A 23,432-nucleotide genomic window follows, 5' to 3' on the forward strand; every position below is an offset into this window, starting at 1 on the left:
TTTGTTGGGGAGATACTGGTTAGTAAAATTACCTATCATCTCTTAACAGGATTACTGCAAAAGCCTCCTAAATAGTCTCCCTGATCCCCCCTTTGTCCCCCTGTAGTCCACTGTACAAGGAGACCCCACAATCACTATAGAACATGAGTCCTCACGAGTTAGATCAAATCATTCCCCTGTTCAGAATCACCTGCCAGCTTCCCGTAACAGCTGAAACAAAAGTCAAGTCTTTACGATGGTTTAGAAGACCCTTCACAGTCTGGTCCTTCTACTGCTCAACCATCTCGCCCTCCTTTACTCATGCAGCCCCAATGTCTTCCTTGGTATTCCTTGAACACACCAAACATACTCTCACTTCAGGTCCTATGCACTTGCTGCCTCCTCAGCCTGAAAGACTCTCCCTCCAGTTATCCCCCAGACTTGCTCCCCTGCTTCTTTCCAGATTCTGTTCAGGGAAGCCTTCTTTGACAAATGAACATACACGAGTATGCCTTCTGTGATGCCCAACCCTCTACTGCCTTTAACCAGCTTTAGTTTTCCCCACTGTTTTTATCATTGCTTGACATACTACTCTATGTATATTTGTTTATTTGTTTATTATTTGCATTACCTAACTAGAATGTTAGCTCCAGGAAAGCAGAGACTGTTTTGTTCCTTCCTTGCTCTTTCCCCAGCAAGACTACAGAATGGTAGACGGTCAGTGAATATCAATATTAATCACATGAATGAAGGAATGAATCTCATGGTAGTTTCTTATCCCAAACTAGATGCAGGTTATGCCTTCAAATTGCATGCCACTACATTTCCACTTTTCTTATGATAAATCATTCCTTGTTGTATTAGAATCATTTTGTACTTATCTTAGCATCCTGGAAATATCAAGAACGATGTCTTATTTCTCTTTGTATCCCGTTATCTACCATTAGTTCTTTCTTATAATAGGTACTCAATATTTAATAAGTTAAATTTGAAGTCATACTGAAAACTTTTATAATACCCTGGACCTATTGTTATCCTTTAGCAAATAGCCCAATATCAATTCTTTACTAAAGAACGTTTTGCTTTTGTAACCAATCAGCAAATCTAATGCAAACAGAAGAGAGCATGTACCTTGGCTTGGATATATCTGACATCCAGTTTGTACTGATGTGGATACCACAGAAAACATTTTAAATGATGGTAAAAGATAAAAAGATTTTTAAATGATAGTGAAAACTACTTGGGAGAAAGCTGCGTTAGCTTAATTCATTAATGAGTTCTACAAAAAAAGTGCCACATAGTACATGTTTTACTCTATCTTTGTAAATAAATAAATGACCAGAAAGCAAATTAACACCAAGGGATTTTTTCTAAGAAAAATTCCAGCATCACTATGGGAATTAATACCCATTTCACCCAAAATTTTACACAACTCATTAACTGTTGTTTTTTTTTTTAATTATGGCCAATATGTTAAGAAATATGCCATGAGTTTTAGCCTTCCACCTTATCAGTTAAAATTAAAAGGTATGATACTAAAAATGTTAAACCCTCACCATCAAAAAAAGTCAACTCACAGCAATTTGTTCCCCAACACTCATAGACAGGCAGGATTTTACTTATCAGTTAAATTCTGTGAAAACTGATAATCCATAATTACAGTAATCAAAATAGTGCACAAGATAGAATTCTCTTTTTCTAAGCACAGGAAGTAACAGCATTAAAAATAAATAATCCAGTACAAATAACATCTTGCTTTATACTGTGTCAGCTCACCTGAGGTATGAGTCTATCCAAGTGCTCCGCTCGATTTCCATGAGAGGGATGTGTGGATAACCATTCTGGCAACTTGGGATGACCATAGAGGCCATCTGTAAATTCCATCTGCTGCCAAAACACTGAACTGGCTCTGACGTCCACACAAGCCTAAAACCAAAATTAATAAAAGCACAAAATGAGCTTAGTTATGAGGACTTTTTAAAACTTTATCTTTATGTCGTTACATGCTTCAAAAATACTTTCCAACATCATTTTAATAAAAGTAGAATATGCTCATTGCTTTAAAAAAACTCAAACAATATGGTATTATAGAACTCAAAAAGAGAATGCACATCCTTTTCCCTTGCCTCTACCCCTATACAATATTTATATTAATACCACTCCCGAAAACCCACTGTTTTTAGTATGATGAATATTAAAAACATGCATTAAGGGCAAAAATCTTCCAAATTAAAATTTACTGTTTTCATAAAAATAAGATTTTAAAATCTGTTAGTAAACTGTACTAAAGAAATTTTATTCGTAATCTATACCACTAGATTAGAAAACTTCAAATAAATATGAAGAGTTATATTTTTAATATGCTGATCAATTTGCCTACTTTTCCTCAATGTATGTCCTGAAAAACATATTTAGTCATTCAAAATACCTTATAAAAGTATTAGTCTTTTTAAAAAAATAGGATATATAGATCTTGAGTACATGTGTGTACAATTCCATCATGCACATATACTTTTACAGGCACAGAACATTTCTAGAAAGCTATTTAAAAAAATGTTATTAGTAGCTGCCCTACGGATATAACTGGGGTGCTTGATCATAAAGAAAGAGCAGGACTGTTACTTCTGAACTATATTACACTATTTTTACAATAAAAATTATTTCTGAATCCTACATAAAGTGGTTTAGCAAATATTATTATAAGCCTGTTCAATTTATTCACATTTCTTAACTTATTTTGTCTATCAGGAGTAACTGGAAAAAAAGTGATATTTTGTTTCTCAACTAGTTTACTTTTGATTAAAACTATTAACAAAAAATTACACTATATTGACTAAAATGTGCTATCAAAAAGCCTGAATGTGCTATCAGCCTTAAAATAGTAGAACTATGATACACAAAAAGACAAATATAACCTCACATGCTGATATAGTTGTCAGCATCCATGCCACATCATTTTTAACAAATACCATTAAAATATATTTGAACGTGGGGAAAATAAAAATAAAAAATAATTTGAAATTCAAGTAAATTTTATTTAATACTTAAAGCAATACAATTCTTTATAGTGGCAAAATACACATAATACAAAAATTTACCATCTTAACCAATTTTAAGTGTACAGTTCAGTGATACTGAACATATTTACATTGTTACACAACCATAACTACCACCACCCATCCCCGTAAGGCTTTTCATCTTAGAAAACTGAAACTCTGTACCTATTAAACAATAACTTCCCGTTCTCCCCTCCCCTCACCCCATGGCAACCACCATTGCAATTTCTATCCTTATAATTTTGACTATTCTAAGTACCTCATGTAAGTGGAATTATATAACATTTGTCTTTCTGAGACTGGCTTATTTCACTTAGCACAATGTCCTCAAGATACATCCATGTTATAGCATTTTGCAGAATTTCCTTCCTTTCTAAGGTAAATGATATTCCATTGTATGTATATGCAACATTTTGCTTATCCATTCATTGATCAATGGACACTTGGGTTGCTTCCACATTTTAGCTATTGTAAATAATGCTGCTGTGAACATGGATATACAGATATATCCTGAGACCCTGTTTTTAATTCCTTTGGGTATATACCCAGAAGAATTGCTAGGTCATATGGTAATTCTAATTTTTTTAAGGAATAGTCATACTGTTTTCCATAGTGGCTGTACCATTTTGCATTTTCACCAACAATGCACAAGAAAGAGTTTCAGTTTCTTCATATCCTTGTTATTTTCTGTTATTTTGTTAGTAGCCATCCTAATGGGTCTGAGGTGATATCTCATTGCAGTTTTGATTTGCATTTCCCTAATGATTAGTGATGTTGATCATCTTTTCATGTGCTTATCGACCACTCATATATCTTCTTTGGAGAAGTGTCTATTCAAGTCCGTTGTGCATTTTGAAATTGGTTTGGTTACTGTTCTTGTACTTTAAAAGTTCTCTATTTTGGATATTAATCCCTTTATTAGACATAGAATTTGCAAATATTTTCACCCATTCTGTTGGTTGTCTATTTACTCTGTGGATAATGTCTTTTGATCCAATTTTTCTTTTTTTACTTTTCAAGAAGTCCAATTTGTCAATTTTTTCTTTTGTTACCTGTGCCTTTGGTGTTACATCCAACAAATCATTACCAAATCCAATGTCATGAAGCTTTTATCCTAAGCATTTTTCTAAGAGTCTTATTGTTTTAGGTCTTACACTTAGGTCCTTGATCCATTTTGAGTTAATTTTTAATATGGTGTTAGGTAAGGGTCCAGCGTCATTCTTTTGCATGTGGATAACCAGTTATCCCAGTACTGTTTATAGAAATTACCACCCTTGTCAAAAATCATTTGACCATACATGAGGGTTTATTTTTGGGATCCCTATTTTATTCCATTGGTCTAAATGTCTTTTATGCCAATACTACAATGTTCTGATTACTGTAGCTTTGTAGAAAGTTTTGAAATTGGAAGTGTGAGTCCTCCAGTTTCATTCCTCATTTTCCAAAACTGTTTTGGCTATTCAGGTTCCTAAAGATTCCATATGAATTTTAGGATAGGTTTTTCTATATCTGCAAGAAAAACACCATTAGCATTTTGATAGGGACTTTTCCCAGTATGCTGATGGCATCACTTGTTAAAGCTCACTTTACTTTGTAACTCATTTCCCAGTCAATAATTAAAATTTTCTCTTTTCCAACTGAATGTGACATAGTCTCGAGACAGTTTCAGTTAAAACATTCTCAATATTTGCTAATCTCTCTCATCAAAAAAAAAAAAGAAAAAAACCTGACTTATCAAAACTACTTAATATGCCCTAACAAAGAAGAGAAATGGGAAGACTTCCATTATTTTGTACTTCATTTCATTTTAAGTGTTTTATATCTTTTTATTGCTAGCATGTCAGTTCATCAATCAATACAATAAATTAATTTGTAATAAATTTCCATGTATATATTTTTCTCTATTCTCAGTGAGGTTTTATCATAAGACTCAACACTTAAGAGTTGAAATCATACCAACTAAAAAATTAAATAAATACACAAAAGCCTGTCTCATTTCTCTAGGTAATACACTAGGTTTATAACAAGATATAATGCATGATGTATGCATTACGAAAGTTTATCTTATAGCAAACCTATTAATGACATGTTCTCATTTCCGGATTTTTTCTTTCTTAAATGAATCACTAAACAAAGAACCTAAGATATTAACTCAAATAGAACACAAAGATAGTCCATTTGCTATGAGAAAGGCTCGTATCACCAATCTGGAAAACTCTTTGAGACCTGGATTCTAGCTCATCTCTTGCTACTAACTAGGTATATGGTATTAGACAAATCACTTCACCTCTCTGGACCCTAATTTCCTCATATGTAAGAGGAGAAGGTGGATTAGATTATCTCCAATTTTCCATCATGATCCAAAAGTCTATGATTCTATAACCTATTATTTTAAAGAAAGTTTAAAATTTTGAATTTTCTCTTCTGTGATGCAAGTAAATTTTGCGTATTACCTACTTCCCTCACTAGATGGTGCTAACTGCACAGTTATTCAGGCCACTTGAAGAAACCGAGAGGCAGTGTCTCTCTCACCAGGGCCACTTAACAAACTTCTGGGGCTGGACAATCCCTCCCTCTGGAGGGCTCTCCAGGTGACTATAGGATGTATGACATCCCTGCCTCCCACCCCCCAGGCCCATTAAACATCAGTAATCCCCACCTCCCCAATCACTGTGACAATCAAAAATGATCTTATGAAATAATCCTAAGAGGCTGCCCCCCCACCCCAGTTCAGAACCACTAAAAGAAAATAAGTTTTCCTTTTCATAGTTAAGAAACATACTCAAAAATAAAAATGGAGGATTTAGTTGTTTGTGAAATCAAATAAGCAAGTCATTTCTATAAATAACTGTAAACTGTCAAATTCTCTTTACAGTGCAAATGAATACAAAAACACAACAAATCAAATACTTCACAGGACATCTTTTTTGGTCAGCTGATAACTGGACAGCTAATTATTCTGTGCTTAAGTCACACTTCAGTCCTACCAGTTTTTACTAACTCGATGTATGAGTCATTCTGATAATTTATATAATGATAAATATCTTATAAATGAAAAATTAAAACTCTAAAAATGTAAACACACAAAATAAACTCACAACCAATACTAAAGTTGAAGTAGAGAGCACGCTAGGGAAGGCAAGCTGCCTATTTTGAGAAAGGCCTCATGAGTAACTTAATTTTAATGAATTTTCCATATTCTTTTTAGCCCTTGGCCTTAAAAGCGCATAAATCTAATGGGACAGTACATGACCAATAGATTCATCTCTTAAGAACAATTCCTATTAACCAAGCTCACAAGACTGACATAAAAATCAGAAGGCCAACTTATTAATTTATGGCTATAACTACCAAAACTATCCAATGGCACAGGGCATTTGTATCCTCAAGTAAGCATGTTCTTGCCTTTTGAGGCATGATATAAAGGAAGCCAGGCTACAATCAGAAGGTTGTCTAATAAGGATAGAATTAGGAAGAGAATTATGTTATGTGATTTGAATATTAAATAGCAAGAAGTCAAGGGAGTCTGATGCATCCAAGTCCAAAAACAGGATACAGCCACAAATAAGAATCAAGTCTAGAATATTAAAAATAACCCTTTGAGGTAGGTACTATCACTCCCATTTTTCAGACTAGAAAACAGACTTGAAGAGGTTAAGTAATTTGACTACAGTCATGTGGAGGAGACGAGTTCAGACAGATCAATCAGACTCTCGGGTCCAAGGTACTAACCACTACGCTAGATACAGTATAAAATCCTTAAACTTACTAACAAAGAAGTCTCTACCTACCTTTCAGATTGACCTCTTGACATTGGTGCTCTTGAACTCTATTTACATTTTAGTCATACCGAATTTTCAACTCCTAGACTAGGCGATCTGTCACTTCTCTTACCTTTGAACATGCTATGCGCCATGCCAAAACACCCAATCTACATCTTCCCCAGAATAATTACTACTTAGCTTTCATAGCGCCACTTCAAATAATTTCTTTCTCAGTATAACCCCTAGACTAAAATTTCCTGATCCCTAGATAAAGTTACATCTCCCTGCGATATTCTTCAATTGGGAGCCTGTATATCTCTATTCTAATACTTCAAACTATAAAAATTATTTATTGAATGTCTCTGCTTCTTACTCAAATTCTGACCTCCATAAAGGTATTGTGTATCTCTACGTTCTGGAAGATGATAGCCACACAACAAGTATACAGTGATCCTGACAGCACGACTCCTCCTCAAGGCATCTAGTAGACCTCATCACACTGGAACTGAAGAATCACTGGACAGAAATGGAGAGCAAGAGTCTCTTTTCTGTATTCTCGATTTCAACTCTGTTGACTGACATTTAGACCGCAGTGATGGAGGAGGACTGCACCAGAATTTTGAAGGGATCTTTACCATCACAAGTTCTAACCTCTTCCTTTATACCTCACCTCAACCTCATTCTCCTCAATTAGGTAATAATAAAGTGAAACTGGTATACTTCCCATTTAAATAAATGAATAGATGGTGAATTAATAAATGAAAATCAATGTAACAGATCAGAGAAGAGCTATGTAAATTTAAAGAGAGTGGCACCTGGGCCTAAAAGATCTGTCTTCTAACTGATTATATTAATAAATATTAAAAAGAATGTGTCAATGAGAATTAGAGGGTTAGTCAGCCTAGAAACTGAAAACTCTGGTGGCCAATGCTGGCCAATGTCTTGCCTTGAGAAAATGAATATACTAGCTTACGAGACTCGATTCTTATGTGGCAGGGTGGAGAATGGAATGGAAGGGAATATAAGGGAGTCAAAGAAAGCGATAATGAGGCTGGTGCAGAAGTACAGGTAAAAGATGCTAATAGTGGAGATGGAAAAATATTGAGATATACTTTATAGATAGAACTACTGAGACTTGATAAATGATTACATGTAAATGATAAAGAAGACAGAAGTAGTAAGTTAGACTCCAGGTTTTTTCCAAAAGCAACTGAACATAAGGTGGTATACTTATTGGGAAAAGGAAAACTAGAAGAGAAACAGGTGTGAAAAGAAATCAAGGATTTAACATTGAATATATTAGGTTTGAGATACTTGTGAAATATAGAGGAAATAACAGACTGACTTTGGAACATAAATAGATTAGTGATCTTTGAACTTTAATTGTATCAACTCTGTGATACAGGTCCTATCATTGTTCCTATGCTACAGATGAGATAAATCAAGGTATGAAAAGGATAAATAACTTGCCCAAGATCACACGGCTAGTACTCTCTGGCAAAGCAGAGTCTCTCTCAGACTAGTTCCAGAGCTCATCCATTATCAATACACTGTATTGTTTCTTTGGCAGCCGACTGATACCCTGCACTGTGGGAACTCCAGAAAGGTTCAGTATTTGGTACGTAGGGAAAAAGGGTGAGGTATATGGTTCGGACAGAGAATTAAGTAAATATCTCTACAATGAATGGGAAAACCCTCACCTCCCTCCCCTCTCAACCCCTAAACAGTGACAGCCAGTTTTACAAGCTTCTTCCACAGAGGCACGTGAAGAGCCATAAAGGAAAGGCCTAGACATATTCCATGTGGAGGTTCCCCAAAGAAAGAGCTACCTCACTGCCCTATAATCCTACACTTAAGTCCACTATCTCAACCTATGCATATAGAGCTTGTGTAAAGTTTCTTAGTGCCTTCTTGTAAAATATGGACAATCACGAATGACAAATTTGGGGATTTTCAGTTCCATCCATGAGAATAACTGGTACTGGACTTGTCCTCCCACCATAAATAACTATAAAACTAGACAAGGCAAACATTTTCAGGTACTGGACAACAAGAAGGTCAAGAATATAATCCTCAAGAGAAACACCTAAGGTGATCCCCAGATTTGTTCCTTCTCCTACCTAGACAGGTTCCTGACCATAACGAAGGAAGGCAGAACTCAAGCAGAGTATGGTGAGCCTAGGTAAGCTAAAGAGTTAGGAGACAGGAGTTCAGGGTGGCAGAAAGGCCTGGAATTTGTGAAGTAAGATACCAGAAAGAAGCTCGCCCCAGATATTGGTGTAGAGGTTCCTAGGAGGTTCCTGAAACTGGATTTCATTAAAATTAAAAAGGTTTGCTCTGCAAAAAAGAAACCCTGTTAAAGAGAAGACAACCCACAGATGAGAAACAACTACTTTCACATCACATATCCAACAAATGTCTGTATCCAGAATGTGTAAATAGCATTCTAAAGTCAATAGTAAGAAAACAAACAATTCAACTATAATATGGCAAAAGACTTGAACAGATTCTTAACCAAAGAGGAATACAGTTGGCAAATAAGCACATAAAATCATCAGTCAGGTTATAAAAGATTTAATCTTCCATAACAAGAAACCAATAATGTCAAAACCTAATGAGTCAAGAAATTACAGAATAAACATATTACATAGAAATACAGAGGTAAATAGTTAAAAGAATTTAAGGGGATTTTCACCTCTGGATGTAAGGGAGGGGTCAGTGCAGGCTTTGTTTCCCATTATAATACTAAATGACCTTCTATACTATAATGAAATGTGTGGCTACACACACAAATACATACACATTTTTTAAAGGGGAGTATGGTTAGTAGTATGAAATGCTGCTAATAGAAAGAATAAGATAAAGGTAGGAAAGTCAGTGTGGAAAATGACAACATGAAGGTAGACAAGTTGAACTTGAGAAATGAAATTATGGTAGAGAGGTGGGGGCAGAAACCAAACTGCAGCATGGGCCTTGAAATCATACACACCGGGGTGTGAATCATGGCTTTACCATTTTGTACCTGTGAACAAGAAAGTAACTGAACCTATCTGGGCTTCAGGTCCATTATCTATAAAATGGAAATAATGCTCAAAATAGTAACTACTTCATGGAGTTACAAGAATCAGATTAGGCAATTTATATAAAATAATAAGCACACTACTAGCACAAAATAAATATTAAATGGCAGATAATGTTATTACCTAAAATAAATGGTAGTATAAATATAATGTTTGAGGTTTTTATACTGTTTTTCCATTTTGTCAGGAAATAAATACTTGTATTCAGAGATGGCATTTTTATATCCTAAGTGCTCCATTACAAAGACATTGTAACATAGTGACCTGGATCACTATGTATTCATGACTTAACACTGGTGGCAATATTGTTTTCTCCTTTGAAATAAATGATAATATCACAACTGGCAATAAATAAATAAATAAATAAATACATAAACACATAAATAAATAAATAAAAAAGGTCAGCTAGTTCACAACACAATATTTAGTTTGCTTTAGAAATGAAATCATAGTTTTATCTATCCAGATATACTTTTGAAAAAATACAGCGTGCATGTTATAAATAATCAAAGTGATATCAATACTTTTTTTTTACTAAATTCTCTAATTTCATTCTTTTTTAAACAGAAAATTTAACTTACCAAGTCACCCAAAAACACAAAACTGACATTTGATTACTCATGAAGTAATTACTCAAAGTAGTAATTCCCAAATTTGCCTGGGTATCAGAATCACTTGGAAGCTCCTAAACATATTCAGATTCAGAGCTTCATCATCTAGCTACTGATTTAGAATTTCAAAGCATGGAGCCTAGAATATGCATTTTTTAAAATCTGCCCAGCAAAAACATAATGAAAGGCAATCTGCAAAAGAAGAATAAAATAGCCACTAAAAATGAAACAATATGCTCAACTTTACGACTAGGCAAGAAAATGCAAATGTTTAAAAGCAATGAGATTCCATTTTTTGTCCAAATTAACAAAAATTAAAGAGATTACAAACAGTGCTGATGTGGATATAAAAAAGGGACATTCTGATATGCCACTATAAATATTTGCTGTCAATATTTTGGAATAGTTGAGAGTTATCTTTTAAAAATATATAAGTAAATGTCAGCAATCCTACCCTACAGCTATGAAAGCCCAAGAAACATAAGAATATGGGTACCAGGATCCCTATTTCAAAATTATTTATAATTTAAAAAACTGGAAATAACCCAAATTGTTCATCAGTATGTACATAATTAAATGAATTATCCATATTATAGAAGATTAGGTAGCTATTAAAAAGATTAAGTTAGAACTTCCTCTTCTAGCAGTGATGGAGTAACTTGCAACAGAACAATGTTCCTATAAAAAAACAGTCAGAAAATCTGGATAAAATATAAGTAATGTTTGTTCAAAGGTATTAGAGTTACTAAATTAGCCAAAACTAGAGAAGCCAAAATTTCAGAAAGTAGGAAAGCTCACAGAGGTGAGTCTGATCTTCTGTGTGTCACACTTCCCCTCAGCGAATCTGTTCAATTTTAAGCAGTGAAGAGCAAGAGACTGAGAATGCGAGCAGAACTCAAAAGAAATCCAAACAGAAAGAGATGACTACAGAGATTTCTGGATATCTATCAGGGCTAGAGAGCCAAACTTAGAAGTCATGAAAGACAGCCAAAGTTAAGAAGTCAAGATCTGAAAGACAAGGGAAACAGAGACAACTCTTGATGCCAGTTCACCATGGTATCTATCAATTCTTAAGCTGCACAGAGCACTTTTTAAAACAAAAAGTGGCTGAAAAAACAGAGTAGAGATTTCTACAGTCTCATGGTGAGATGAGAACAAAAAATTAAGTTCAGGAATCACTACAGAAGAGGAACTGAATATATACAGAGGGTGCCAAAAAAAGTATACACATTTTAAGAAAGGGAAAAACTGTATTAAAATTGTAATACTCAATATATACTGATAACAAAAGATGAACACAAGTCATGTTTGACTTCTGCAATTACAAGAGGTGCTCCAAGTGGTTACCATCGGCGTCCAGACACTTCTGATGACAGCAAACTACTGCTTGAGCAAAGTTGACCAAAGTGACACCTTTCTTAAATGTGTACATATTTTTTGGTACCCCTTTTTGGGCACACGCAGTAGACACTACAAGCCTTCAGTAGGCTTCCCTAGACAGCAATACCCTTATGAATGAAGATGAACTAAAGGTAAATTGAAACTTATGAAGACTCAGCTCAGGCTGTGACACACTGAAGGGATCCTCTACATTCTAGCTGTCCACCAAACTACAGGGAGAACCCCTTGTTATGGAAGAAATTATCACTCAGAGCCTATTGTACTGTTTATATGAAATGTACAACATTCAATCTAAAATAAGCAAGCATACCAAGAAAAAAGACCAAAGGCAAAAAGAGACAATAGAAACAGACCCAGAGATAATAAAAATATTGTGGTTAACAAATATGAACATTTTTTTTAAAAAATTTGATTAACGTATTCAAGAAAGTTAGGACAAAATGGAAAATTTCACCAGAAAACTGAAGTTTATAAATATATATATATATATACACACACACACATATATGTGTATATATATATACACACACACATATATGTATATGTATATGTATATACATATGTGTGTGTGTGTGTGTGTGTGTATATCAAATGGAAATTCTAGAATGGAAAAATACAATAACTGGAATTTAAAATTCAAAGATGAGTTTAATAGCAAAATGGACACAGCTGAAATAAGATTAGTAAACTACAAGATAGTAGTGGAAAACACACATGCTGAAAAATGAAGACACAAGGATAGAAAATACCAAAAACAAATAAAAACAGAAGAGACATATGAAAATCTAACATATATGTAATCCCAATGCCAGAGGGGAGAAGGGAAAAAATGTTGTAAAAGCAATATGTCAAAAAATAAAAGCTGAGTATTTCCAAACTAATGAAAAATATCAAGCCAGACACTATAGTCAAACTATAGAGAAGCAAAGACAAATAATTTGTATTTCTTAAGGCCCTGCATCTTTTCCACCCATCTCCCTACCCCCAGCCCTTCTGGCAACCATCTTTGTGTTCTCTGTATCTATGAGTAGAAACAGTCATGGGAATATAAAGTACAGCACAGGGAATATAGTCAATAATATTGTAATAACTATATGGTATTAGATGGGTACTAGATTCACCGAGGTGATAACTTCAAAAGATATGCAAATGTCTAATCACTATGTTGTACATCTGCAACTAATATAATATTGTATGTCAACTGTAATTGAAAAATAAATTTTTGAAAAAAGAGTTCTTGGCTTTCTAGCCTGAGGGTTTTGCCCAGCTTCTACTGACAAAACTGTAGAAAATGACGGAGAACAGTACCCCACATATGAGTGAAATCATATGGTTCTCAGCTTTTTCCATCTGACTTATTTCACATAGCATGATAATCTCAAGATCCATCCATCCAAATGGCGGTATTTCATTTTTTCTTATGGCCACGTAATATTCCATTGTATATAAGTATCACAATCTATCAAAAGACATTGCAGTTGTTTCCATGCCTTGGCCACTGTGAATAATGCTACAGTGAACACAGGGGTACATATATCTTTATTAATAAATGTTTTCAGAGTTTTGGGGGAGATACCCGAAGAGGGATTGCTGGGTGTATAGTAATTCTATTCTTAACTTTTTTAAGGAACCTCCACACTGTTCCATAGTGGTTGTACCAGTTTACATTCCCACCAGCAGTGTATGAGGGTTCCTTTTTCTCCACAGCCTCTCCAACTCTTGTGATTACTTGTCTTGTTGGTAACAGCCATTCTATTAGGTGTGAGGTGGTATCTCATTGTTGTTTTGATTTGCATTCCCTAACAGCTAGTGAAGTGGAACATTTTTTTCATACATCTGTGGGCCATTTACATGTTTCTTTGAGAGAAGTGTCTGTTCAGGTCCTCTGCCCATGTTTTAATTGGATTGTTTGGTTTTTTGTTGTTGAGTTGTATGAGTTCTTTATATATTTTGGATATAAACGCCTTACTGGAGATGTTGTTTGCAAATATCTTCTCCCGTTCAGCTGGTTGCCTCTTTGTTTTGCTGATAGTTTCTTTTGCTGTGCAGATGAGTGATATAGCTTTACTTTGATATAGTCCAATTCATTTATTTTAGCTTTTAGTTCTCTTGCATTTGAGGTCAAATTCATAAAATCCTCTCTGAACCCAAGGTCCATAAGTTTAGTACCTCTACTTTCTTCTATGCAATTTATTATTTCAGGTCTTATATTTATGTCTTTGATCCATTTCAAGTTAATTTTGATATAGGGTGACAGACAGTAGTCTAGTTTCATTCTTTTGCACATAGCTTTCCAATTTTCCCAGCACCATTTATGGAAAAGGCTTTCTTTTCTCCATTGTACGTTTTTGACTCCTTTGTGGAAAATTATCTGCCCATGCATACATATGTGGGTTTATTCCTGGGTTCTCAATTCAATTCCCTTGGTCTTTGTGTCTGTTTTTCTGCCAATCCCATGCTGTTTTGATTATTGTTGCTTTGTAGTATAAATTGAAGTCAAGGAGCATGATACCTCCAGCTTTGCTCTTTTTTCTCAGGATTGCTTTGGCTCTTTGGGGTCTTTTGTGATTCCATACAAATCTGATGATTTTTGTTCTATTTCTTTTTAAAAAAAAATACCATTGGGATTTTGATGGGGATTGCATTAAGTCTGCATATTCCTTTGGGTAATATGGCCATTTTAACTATGCTGATTCTTCCAATTCATGAACACAGAATATCTTTCCATTTCTTTGTGTCTTCTTCAATTTCTTTTAATAATGTCTTATACTTTTCAGTATATAGGTATTTCCCATCCTGTTAAGTTTATTCCTAGGTATTTTATTCTCTTTGTTGCAATTGCAAAAGGAATTGTTTTGTTTTGTTTCATTTCTTTCTGAAATTTCATTGTTAGTATATAGGAACGCAATGGATTTATATACATTGATTTTTGCATCCTGCAACTTTATTGCATTTGTTTATTGTTTCTAATAGTGTTTTGGTGGAGTCTTTAGGATTTTCTATTTAAGAATTATGACATCTGTACCGGGGAAACACGGTATGTGTGGTAATGGATGTTTACCAAACTAATTGTAATTATTTCTATATACATATAGAAATTATTTCTATATGTATATATATATCAGATCATTACAGGCATACTTCATTTTATTGTGCTTAGCTTTATTACACTTCACAGGTATTTTGTTTTTTGGTATTTTTACAAATTTAAGGCTTGTGGCAACCCTGCATTGAGAAAATTGAAAGCCTTCTGGAAAGGATTCATCTAGATGCCCTAAGAATGTTTGTGATTCATTAGGACTGTATTTCTTCTTGGTGAATTGACCCTTTTATCATTATGTCATGTACCTTATTTCAGGTAAATGTTTTTGCTCAGATACCTATTTTGATATTGACATATCTACTTCAGCTTTTTAAAAATTGTTTGCACAATAAAAAAAGAAAAAAAAGAAAAAAAAGAATTATGACATCTGCAAAAAAGTGACAATTTGACATCTTCATTCCCAATTTGGATGCCTTTTATTTCTTTCTCTTGCCTGATTGCTCTGGCTAGGACTTCCAATACTATGTTGAATAACAGTGTTGCCGCAACTCGGATGGATCTTGAGATTATCTTGCTAACCGAGATAAGACAGATGGAAAAAGTCAAGAACAATATGATTTCACTTATACGTGGGCTATAAAACTGAAAGCAACAAACGAACAAAAACTCATAGACACAGACAACAGTTTAGTGTTTACCAGAGGGTAAGGGGAGACAAAGGACGGCAGAAGAGGGAAAAGGGGATCAAATATATGGTGATGTATTGTAGAAATGTGCATTTGAAGCCTATGTAATTTTACTAACCAATGTCACCCTAACAAATTCAATTGAAAAAAACGTGAGCTGGTCCATCAAGGATGAGTTACCAAGGAACAGAAACAAGTCAATTGCCCCCAAATTGATCTATATTTAATGCACCCAACTCCAAAGTCCCAGGCATAATTCTGTACAGGTGTGTAATTTTATAGACTATGAAATTTATGTGAAAAAGCAAAAAAGCAAAAATAACAAGTCAGTCATGCACACTGGAGGACAGAAGCTCTCAGATATCAAGATTTACTACAAAACTACAGTGATACTGTGGTATTAACTCAAAAATAAGTAGCAGGCCAATGGAATAGAATAGAGAGTCCAGAAACAGACTTCCATATAATCTTCCCACATTTGTGATAAAGACAATGAAGCACAGTGGAGAAAAAAATGACTCTTTAATAAACAGTGCTGAGTTCATTAGATATCCATCTGGAAAAAAACTATCTTGACCTCTTCCTCATACCGTGTTTCCCCGAAAATAAGACCTAGCCAGACAATTAGCTCTAATGTGTCTTTTGGGGCAAAAATTAATATAAGACCTGGTCTTATTTTACTATAATATAAGACTGGGTCGTAATATAATATAAATATAATTAATATAATATAAACTGGTTCTTATATTAATTTTTGCTCAAAAAGACATTATTAGAGCTGACTGTCCAGCTAGGTCTTATTTTCGGGAAAACATGGTATTATATATAAAAAAGATATCAAAACAATAAAGCTTCTTGGAAATAGAATAGGAACAATTTATTGAGATAGGCAAACATTTCTTAACCAGAATACACTTACCTAAAAAGAAGATTTTATAAACCATAGTAATTAAAATTCGGAAAATCTTGATATAGCCAATCTGTGGATCATTATTTGGGACCCTCTCAATCTATGCAGTCTGATAATTCACTTAATTCTACGTATGTAACACTCAAGACTGCTTTTGCTTTTGTGAATGAGTAATATCTTGATTTGTAAAATTAAATCCATAAAACTCATAATGAGAAGTTCAAATAATAGTGATTTTTAATAGTTAGGATTTTAATAACTACTGAAAACACAACAAAGAAACAAATACAATTTGAATCTAATATGTGAAGTGGCATTGTTTTCACTCATTTTAAAAAATCCAGGGCGGCCAGATGGCTCAGTTGGTTAGAGCACGAGCTCTCAACAACAAGGTTGCCAGTTCAATTCCTGCATGGGATGGTGGGCTGCGCCCACTGCAACTAAAGATTGACAACAGCAACTAGACTTGGAGCTGAGCTGCGCCCTCCACAACTAGAATGAAGGACAACGACTTGGAGCCGATGCGCCCTGGAGAAACACACTGTTCCCAATATTGCCGAACAAAATGTATTTAAAAAAAAAGTCCAGTTTTACTTCTAATGTTAAGTCCTACTATTAATAATACTCAGTTATCATCGGGGATTAAAAACAGCAGCCAGGCATAAAGTGCTGTGTTAAATAGACATGAACAAAGCTAACTTAAATCAGGGTAAACACCCAGAGCCGTTCTCTATGGCTAGCAAAAAGAAGCCAGCTGCTGCAACAAAAATAATCTGAAAGATACAGAGTAATAAGCCCGCTCTTCTACCGTTTATTTTAATGGTAAAAATTCAGTTTGCTCAGCCAGGTTCATAGCTTCAATAAGATAAACCTTTCTTCAAATCGGGAAAAACAGCTACATATCATCTTATTCTCTCAAAAAGCCTCCTTAGATAAGCGAAACAAGAGAGAGGAATAAAATAGAGCATGAACTTCCAAAGGGCACAGATCTAAAATGGTATTAATGAAAAGTTATACACAGTCGAACTGTCATTCACTGCCCATGCCAAACTTCATTGAGACAATGCACATTTATCTTTTACTGTGTGGACACTGTATTCGCAACTAAACATTTTACCTTTGCAGCAAGCTGTAGTCCAACTTTGTCAGCTTCAGCCTCCAATGTTCTACTGTATGGTCTATCAAACATATACTAAGAAGAAATAAGAAAGAAAAATTCCATTAAGGTTATTTCATAACAAAATGAGATTTTTAAAATTAAATTCATGGAGTATCTAGGATAAAGTTTTTATACTCTCCATTATTACATTTAAAGAACACCATGGTATAAAACATAAAGCGCAGCCTTTATTTCCTCCACCAGAGATTAATGTTTTTTTAAGCACAGAATAGAAAAAAATAAAATAAAATCATGCCTACAATCTTCTAGAGAGTCTATAGTATCATCCACAGTACTTTTATTTTTCCACTTATAATCTCCACCTACTATGTAGAAGATTCCCTAAGAAAGCTTATTGATGCAATCTTTTATTATGGCCAAGGAACATTTTGATCTTGAGGTTTTAAAAGAAAATTGAAAAAACATAGCTATATAATAGTCAGTGACACTACTAGAGGATTTATTTCAGTTGGAAAATTAACCATACTGCAGAATGTTCTTTCTTTGATAAATTACCTTAATTTCCTTTTTTTTCTAAGTATTGATTAGTTAGGAAAATGAAATTTCCTTCCAACTTCAATAAAAAATGCAAATAGATATTGTAACTTTAATTTTCCTAATTACTTGTATTTATGTGAATGCTTTCCAGTTAAATTCTAATTTTCAGTAAGTACTAAAACTTTGTAGGAGATGGATCAAAAGGCAGGACTTTTGAGAAAAGAGCTATTAATTGGGGAAGCAATTTTTCAGAGGTAGCTACATGTCTAGTGATGGCTAGAAATAATATCAATCTGATCCACAGTATGTGACCATTAGATAAGACTTTCTTCCTCCTCGACCATGTCTGTTTTAGGTTGCTGAACTATATCAGGGTCTTCACGCTCCACGACTCATCTACAGGTGTTCCATAAAGTTTTCTGATAGTTTAACTGCTTAAAAACATTGTCTTTAAAAGGAGACAAACTTATATTCAAGTCCAAATGCTGACACTTTTTAACTGTTAAGCTGGGCTAACTGTTTAACCCATCTAAGCCTAGTAGTACCACATGAAAAATGGAGCAATAACAGTACCAATCTCCTACAGTTACAGAGAGGATGAAATGAGCTAACAATAATATCAATAATAGCTCCTATTTATTGAGCCCTCACTTTGTGCCAAGTACTGTGCTAAATGCTATAAACCAGTGGTTCTCGATGGGATGTCACTGTGTTGCCCCGGGACATTTGGAAATATTTGGAGACACTCTTGATTGTCTGGAGGAGCAAGGTGGGGGTGCGGGAAGGCAGAGTACTACTGGCATCTAGTGGGGAGAGTCTAGATGTTTAGATGCAGCTAGATGTTTAGAGGTTACTAAACATCCTGTAATGCACAGGATAACTTCCCGCCATAATTACCTAGTCGAAAATGTCAATACTGCTTATATTGAGAAAAATCCTGCTTTAAATGTATCATTCATTTCACAACAATGCTTTGAGTTAGCCAGTATTTGCAAATGAAGAAACTGAGATCTATACAGGTGAAGTAACCTGTCCAAGTTCTATAGAATTTAGGTTTAAAACAGCCTAAATTCAAACACAGGTCCCTCTGATCAAAGCCTATCAATCTGCAGTGTTTATCCTACTGCCTAACATATGGTAAGCACTCGATAAATGTTAGCTACTATAATTATTACTAATAGCTCTCAAAACCCTGCCTGATAGCACTCTATGAAGGCTGCTACATTATACCCAAACCTTTAAGATTACATAAATAGGGCTCCCCAATGGTTAAGTGAAGGCCCCTACTTCTTCCTTGTTCTCTTCCTTTCTCTGGCAAACAAATGTCAACAATTCCCTTCCTTAATGACTTCACTATCCCCATTTCCCTCTGGTCTCTAATCAAAATAAGCAAGGCTTTCTAGAGAAAGAAATATTTCCCTGTCACTGAAACTGGGGGGAGAAGAGAGGACTTGGTTTAGGAAAAGAGTTCAAACAGAAGTAATCCCTATTTATTTTCAGTTTAATTATTAAATTAAATATTATTCTGAAGTAGAAGGATTCATCAAGTATGTATTTCAAGAAAGAAACCACAAGTTATCTTTCTTATGACCAAATCTTCTGATTCCACTGCAGAAAAAGCAAGAGATTTTTCTACATTAACTCCCTCGACTTCCCAGCACATGACAAAAATAAAATTCAAAATATGAGATCCTATAACCTAAGCTATAATCATTTCTTCTCTTCCCTTTAAAGAATCTTTATTTCAATATAAATAAAGCCAAATGATATGGAAACACTGAACAAAAGACTTAGTTACCCAATTTCAAAAACAATTTGTCTAAAATAATTTTAGGCATTAGATTTAAACAGCACCCAGATGGCACTCTGATGGGTGCTCCACAAATCATTAAATAAACAAATAACAGATTGTTCCTAAATAACCAAACCTCCCAGGACAAGAGGAAATATTTGAAAAAAATGTAAAATAAAATAATTAATCATAGTTAACAAAGCAATTATCAGGATTGCAAGACCTACTTTCAGTAGTGCAGTGTTTTGAACAAAATGAGACTCAATAAATTTTATGAGATGATTATCATTATACACAAGTACTAAAAAGTTAACAAACACCTAGTAAGACTGTCCTTTCAGTATTTTCTAGGCAATGTTAGTTTAACTAGGAATGGAGAGGAGAAGGTGGTAAAGCAGCTTCAGCCAACCCTATGCCTATAAGTTTATAGGTCTTAAGAGTCCCCATCAAAATGCAAATATTTAGGGGAAGGGAGAGTCATCTAGTGAGTACCCCACAGTCACTATAGAAGACAAAAGTGGAGAGTTATTAATAAAAGGTAAAGTAACAGAAGGAAAGGAAGGTTTTGTGACTGGGTTATCTCTTTAGGACCCATAACTATGTCAAAAAAAAATTATGTTAGCCAAAAGTTGCTAAGCCCTTCTAACCCATCTACCTCCATCATTTGAGAGATGTAATATTTTCTAATTTGAATATTCATTATTAAGAATATCCCCTAAAAATGAGAAAACGTAAGACACTAAAAATTAGTACCCATATTTCATAATAATATGTAAAAACATCTCTGGTATTTGTCGCTTTACAATAATATTAAAATATTCTCACCACAGGGCATTACAAATTCAAGCTATTGTCTCAGACTTACCTCCTGCAATTTAGATTGTATCCACTGGCCCAAAAGTGCCAAACTATCTCGAGGACAAACAGCCCAAATCATTGTGAGAAAAATCAGACCTAGGAAATCCAATAAATGAACAAAGCTGGCCTTTTCTGCCTGAGAATAATCAAAATAATGAAAATTACATTTAATACATTGAGACAGTACATGCTTACATTTTCTAGTTCATCATGTGTAATCACATTAAATAATTACTTGTGTTTAACTAAACTCCACCAACTAAGACTGGAAGTTTCTTTTCTTCTGTGTGCTTTATCCTTTCCCAGTCTGTTTATACCATCCCATGCTTACGTATTTATATATATTCATTCATCCATTCAATTTACACTCAGTGAGCCACTTACCATCACTCAGATACAATGACAAGTTCATTCATCTCGAGTTTCTTATATTAAGAAGCATAATAATCTTGTGAAAGAGGTACAATTATCCCTATTTTATAGATAAAGAAACTAAGAAGGAGACAGGTTAAAAGTGTTGACCAAATTCACACAGCTATTATTAACAGGACAAGGAGTTCAACCTAGGAAGTTTTAGTTCTTACTACAGTTGCTAAATCTTTTTAAAAATCAAATAAATGTGTTTATTATACTTACACTTTTGGACAAAAAACAAAATACTACTTAACACATGAAACAGTTAAAACAAGGAACAATTCAGAAAAAGATCAGAAGTTTCTTTTAAATAAAAATTTTGTCTTCATGACCTTAATAGATGAAGTATGATTTATTTATGTGAGTCTGCAATTTTATTAAGCCTAGCATTTCTCACCAGGAAATTGGGTTCTATGAATTTTTGTATTTACTTAGAGCAATAATCAAAAAAGGTTTAGCTTAAAATAGCTAAATATAGTAATAGCTAAATATAAGTTTATGTTTTGAGTAGTAATAGCTAAATATAAGTCTAATGTATTGGATTGTTCATTGTTCATTAAGGTTAATTATAAATGTCAATGTAATGCTAATACTGATAATGTAGGAATCATTACTTCAATATATGAAACATGGCTGACAACTAAAAATAACCATCTAGACTACTTCTTTTTACAATATAATCTGCCCTCACAAAGTATTCTTTGCTTCACTATAAGAACTGTGGGTCATGAAAAACAATTATGAAATGATTTAAGCATGAAAGAGAAAAACTCCAAAAGATGAAGTCATTATGGAAGGAAACATCCTTGTTATTAATTATTGAAGAATATAATTACTATTAAACAGCAAAATCTGTGTGTATATGTGGAATAAAGAAAACAACATAAAAGGCTACATCAAATCAAAATGGATACTCCTAAAAGAAAAAAACATAGTGTAGATAATTATAAGAACTCTGCCAAAGAAATATTAATAATGACTTTCTATTTTTAAGACTGCTGTTTGTTTTTTATATCTCATCTAATTGTTGTTCTTGCACTGAAAGAGATGACAAGAAGATGCCGAGGCACTGAATGATATGCCAGAAAAACAAATGTACTAAATATTAACACCTTTTAAATGCTAAAAATGTCCAAAATTGTTTGATTTTGCAGATATGAAGCTATTTCTTGAAAGATAAAATCTATTTCAACTGCTCAGATTTATTCTAGTATATATTTGTTTAAAGAAAACATTTTTAAAATTTTCCTGTAACTCAGAAGAAAAATATACCTCTCCCTAATTATCTGTATAAAAGAACTATGCATATTTTTTTATTTTATTAATGGGAAGTTAGCATACAGTATTATATTAGTTTCAAGTGTACAACACAGTGATTCAACATTTATATACCTTACAATGTGATCACAATTAGTCTTGTAATAACCACCTGTCACCGTGCAATTATTATGATATTATTGACTATATTCCCTGTGCTGTACATCGATAGATGAATGGATAAAAAAAGACCACTTATATTTTTAATGAATAAAAATGAGTAAACAAATATATTACTTTTATGGGCTCATAACAAGTCAAAAAGATGTATATTCACAGGAGCATAAATCAATCTGAATTGTATGATCTATAAGAAAGTGTTGCCAAAAACCAGGAAACTGTGGTAAAAGAAAGCAGACTTGCAAACAGAAGACTTGGGTTAAAGTCCCAATTCTGCCACTTTGTTACATTAGTGATGTTACTTAGAGTCTTTTTAAACATCAGTTTCCTCATATATCATATAGGGATATTAAATACTCATACATACCTCATGAGGATGGTATTAAAATTATGAGTGAGAAGGTATGTATTAAAAGCTCAATAAACTGTAAAATGGCAAAGTATCGTTATTATTACTCTGCATTAATTATTTATGGCATACCATTCTGGACATTTTCAAAGATGCTCCAAGCTATCCTCGGAGAATGAATAAAAAAGCAAAAAAACGGATTTAGCCACTTAAATAGTAATATCACTTTCCTATAGTTAATTTAATGACTAGATTACAAGCATGTTAATAATTATGGAAAGTTTAAAATCTAATTTGAAATAATTAGAGGTTGAGAATAATTACTTTTTAGCAAAAGAGACAGGTGATAAAAACAGTATTTAAGAGAAACACTAATTATTCAGTATCAAATACTA

At 33.7% G+C, this 23,432-nt stretch overlaps 1 protein-coding gene across 3 annotated transcripts in view; it reads right to left on the reverse strand.

Moving 5' to 3' along the window:
- Positions 1 to 23,432, reverse strand: part of OMA1 (OMA1 zinc metallopeptidase) — a 52,729-nt gene that overhangs the window by 15,179 nt on the left and 14,118 nt on the right. For all 3 annotated transcript variants that reach the window (XM_033115881.1, XM_033115882.1, XM_033115883.1), the window contains exons 6-8: positions 20,845 to 20,973; positions 17,648 to 17,722; positions 1,756 to 1,905 (exon numbers count right to left, since the gene is read on the reverse strand). In XM_033115881.1, the coding sequence (XP_032971772.1) occupies positions 1,756 to 1,905; positions 17,648 to 17,722; positions 20,845 to 20,973 (354 nt within the window). The remainder of the gene's footprint in view (positions 1 to 1,755; positions 1,906 to 17,647; positions 17,723 to 20,844; positions 20,974 to 23,432) is intronic.

This window comes from Rhinolophus ferrumequinum, chromosome 9 (assembly GCF_004115265.2).
Source record: "Rhinolophus ferrumequinum isolate MPI-CBG mRhiFer1 chromosome 9, mRhiFer1_v1.p, whole genome shotgun sequence".
Lineage (NCBI taxonomy): Eukaryota > Metazoa > Chordata > Mammalia > Chiroptera > Rhinolophidae > Rhinolophus > Rhinolophus ferrumequinum.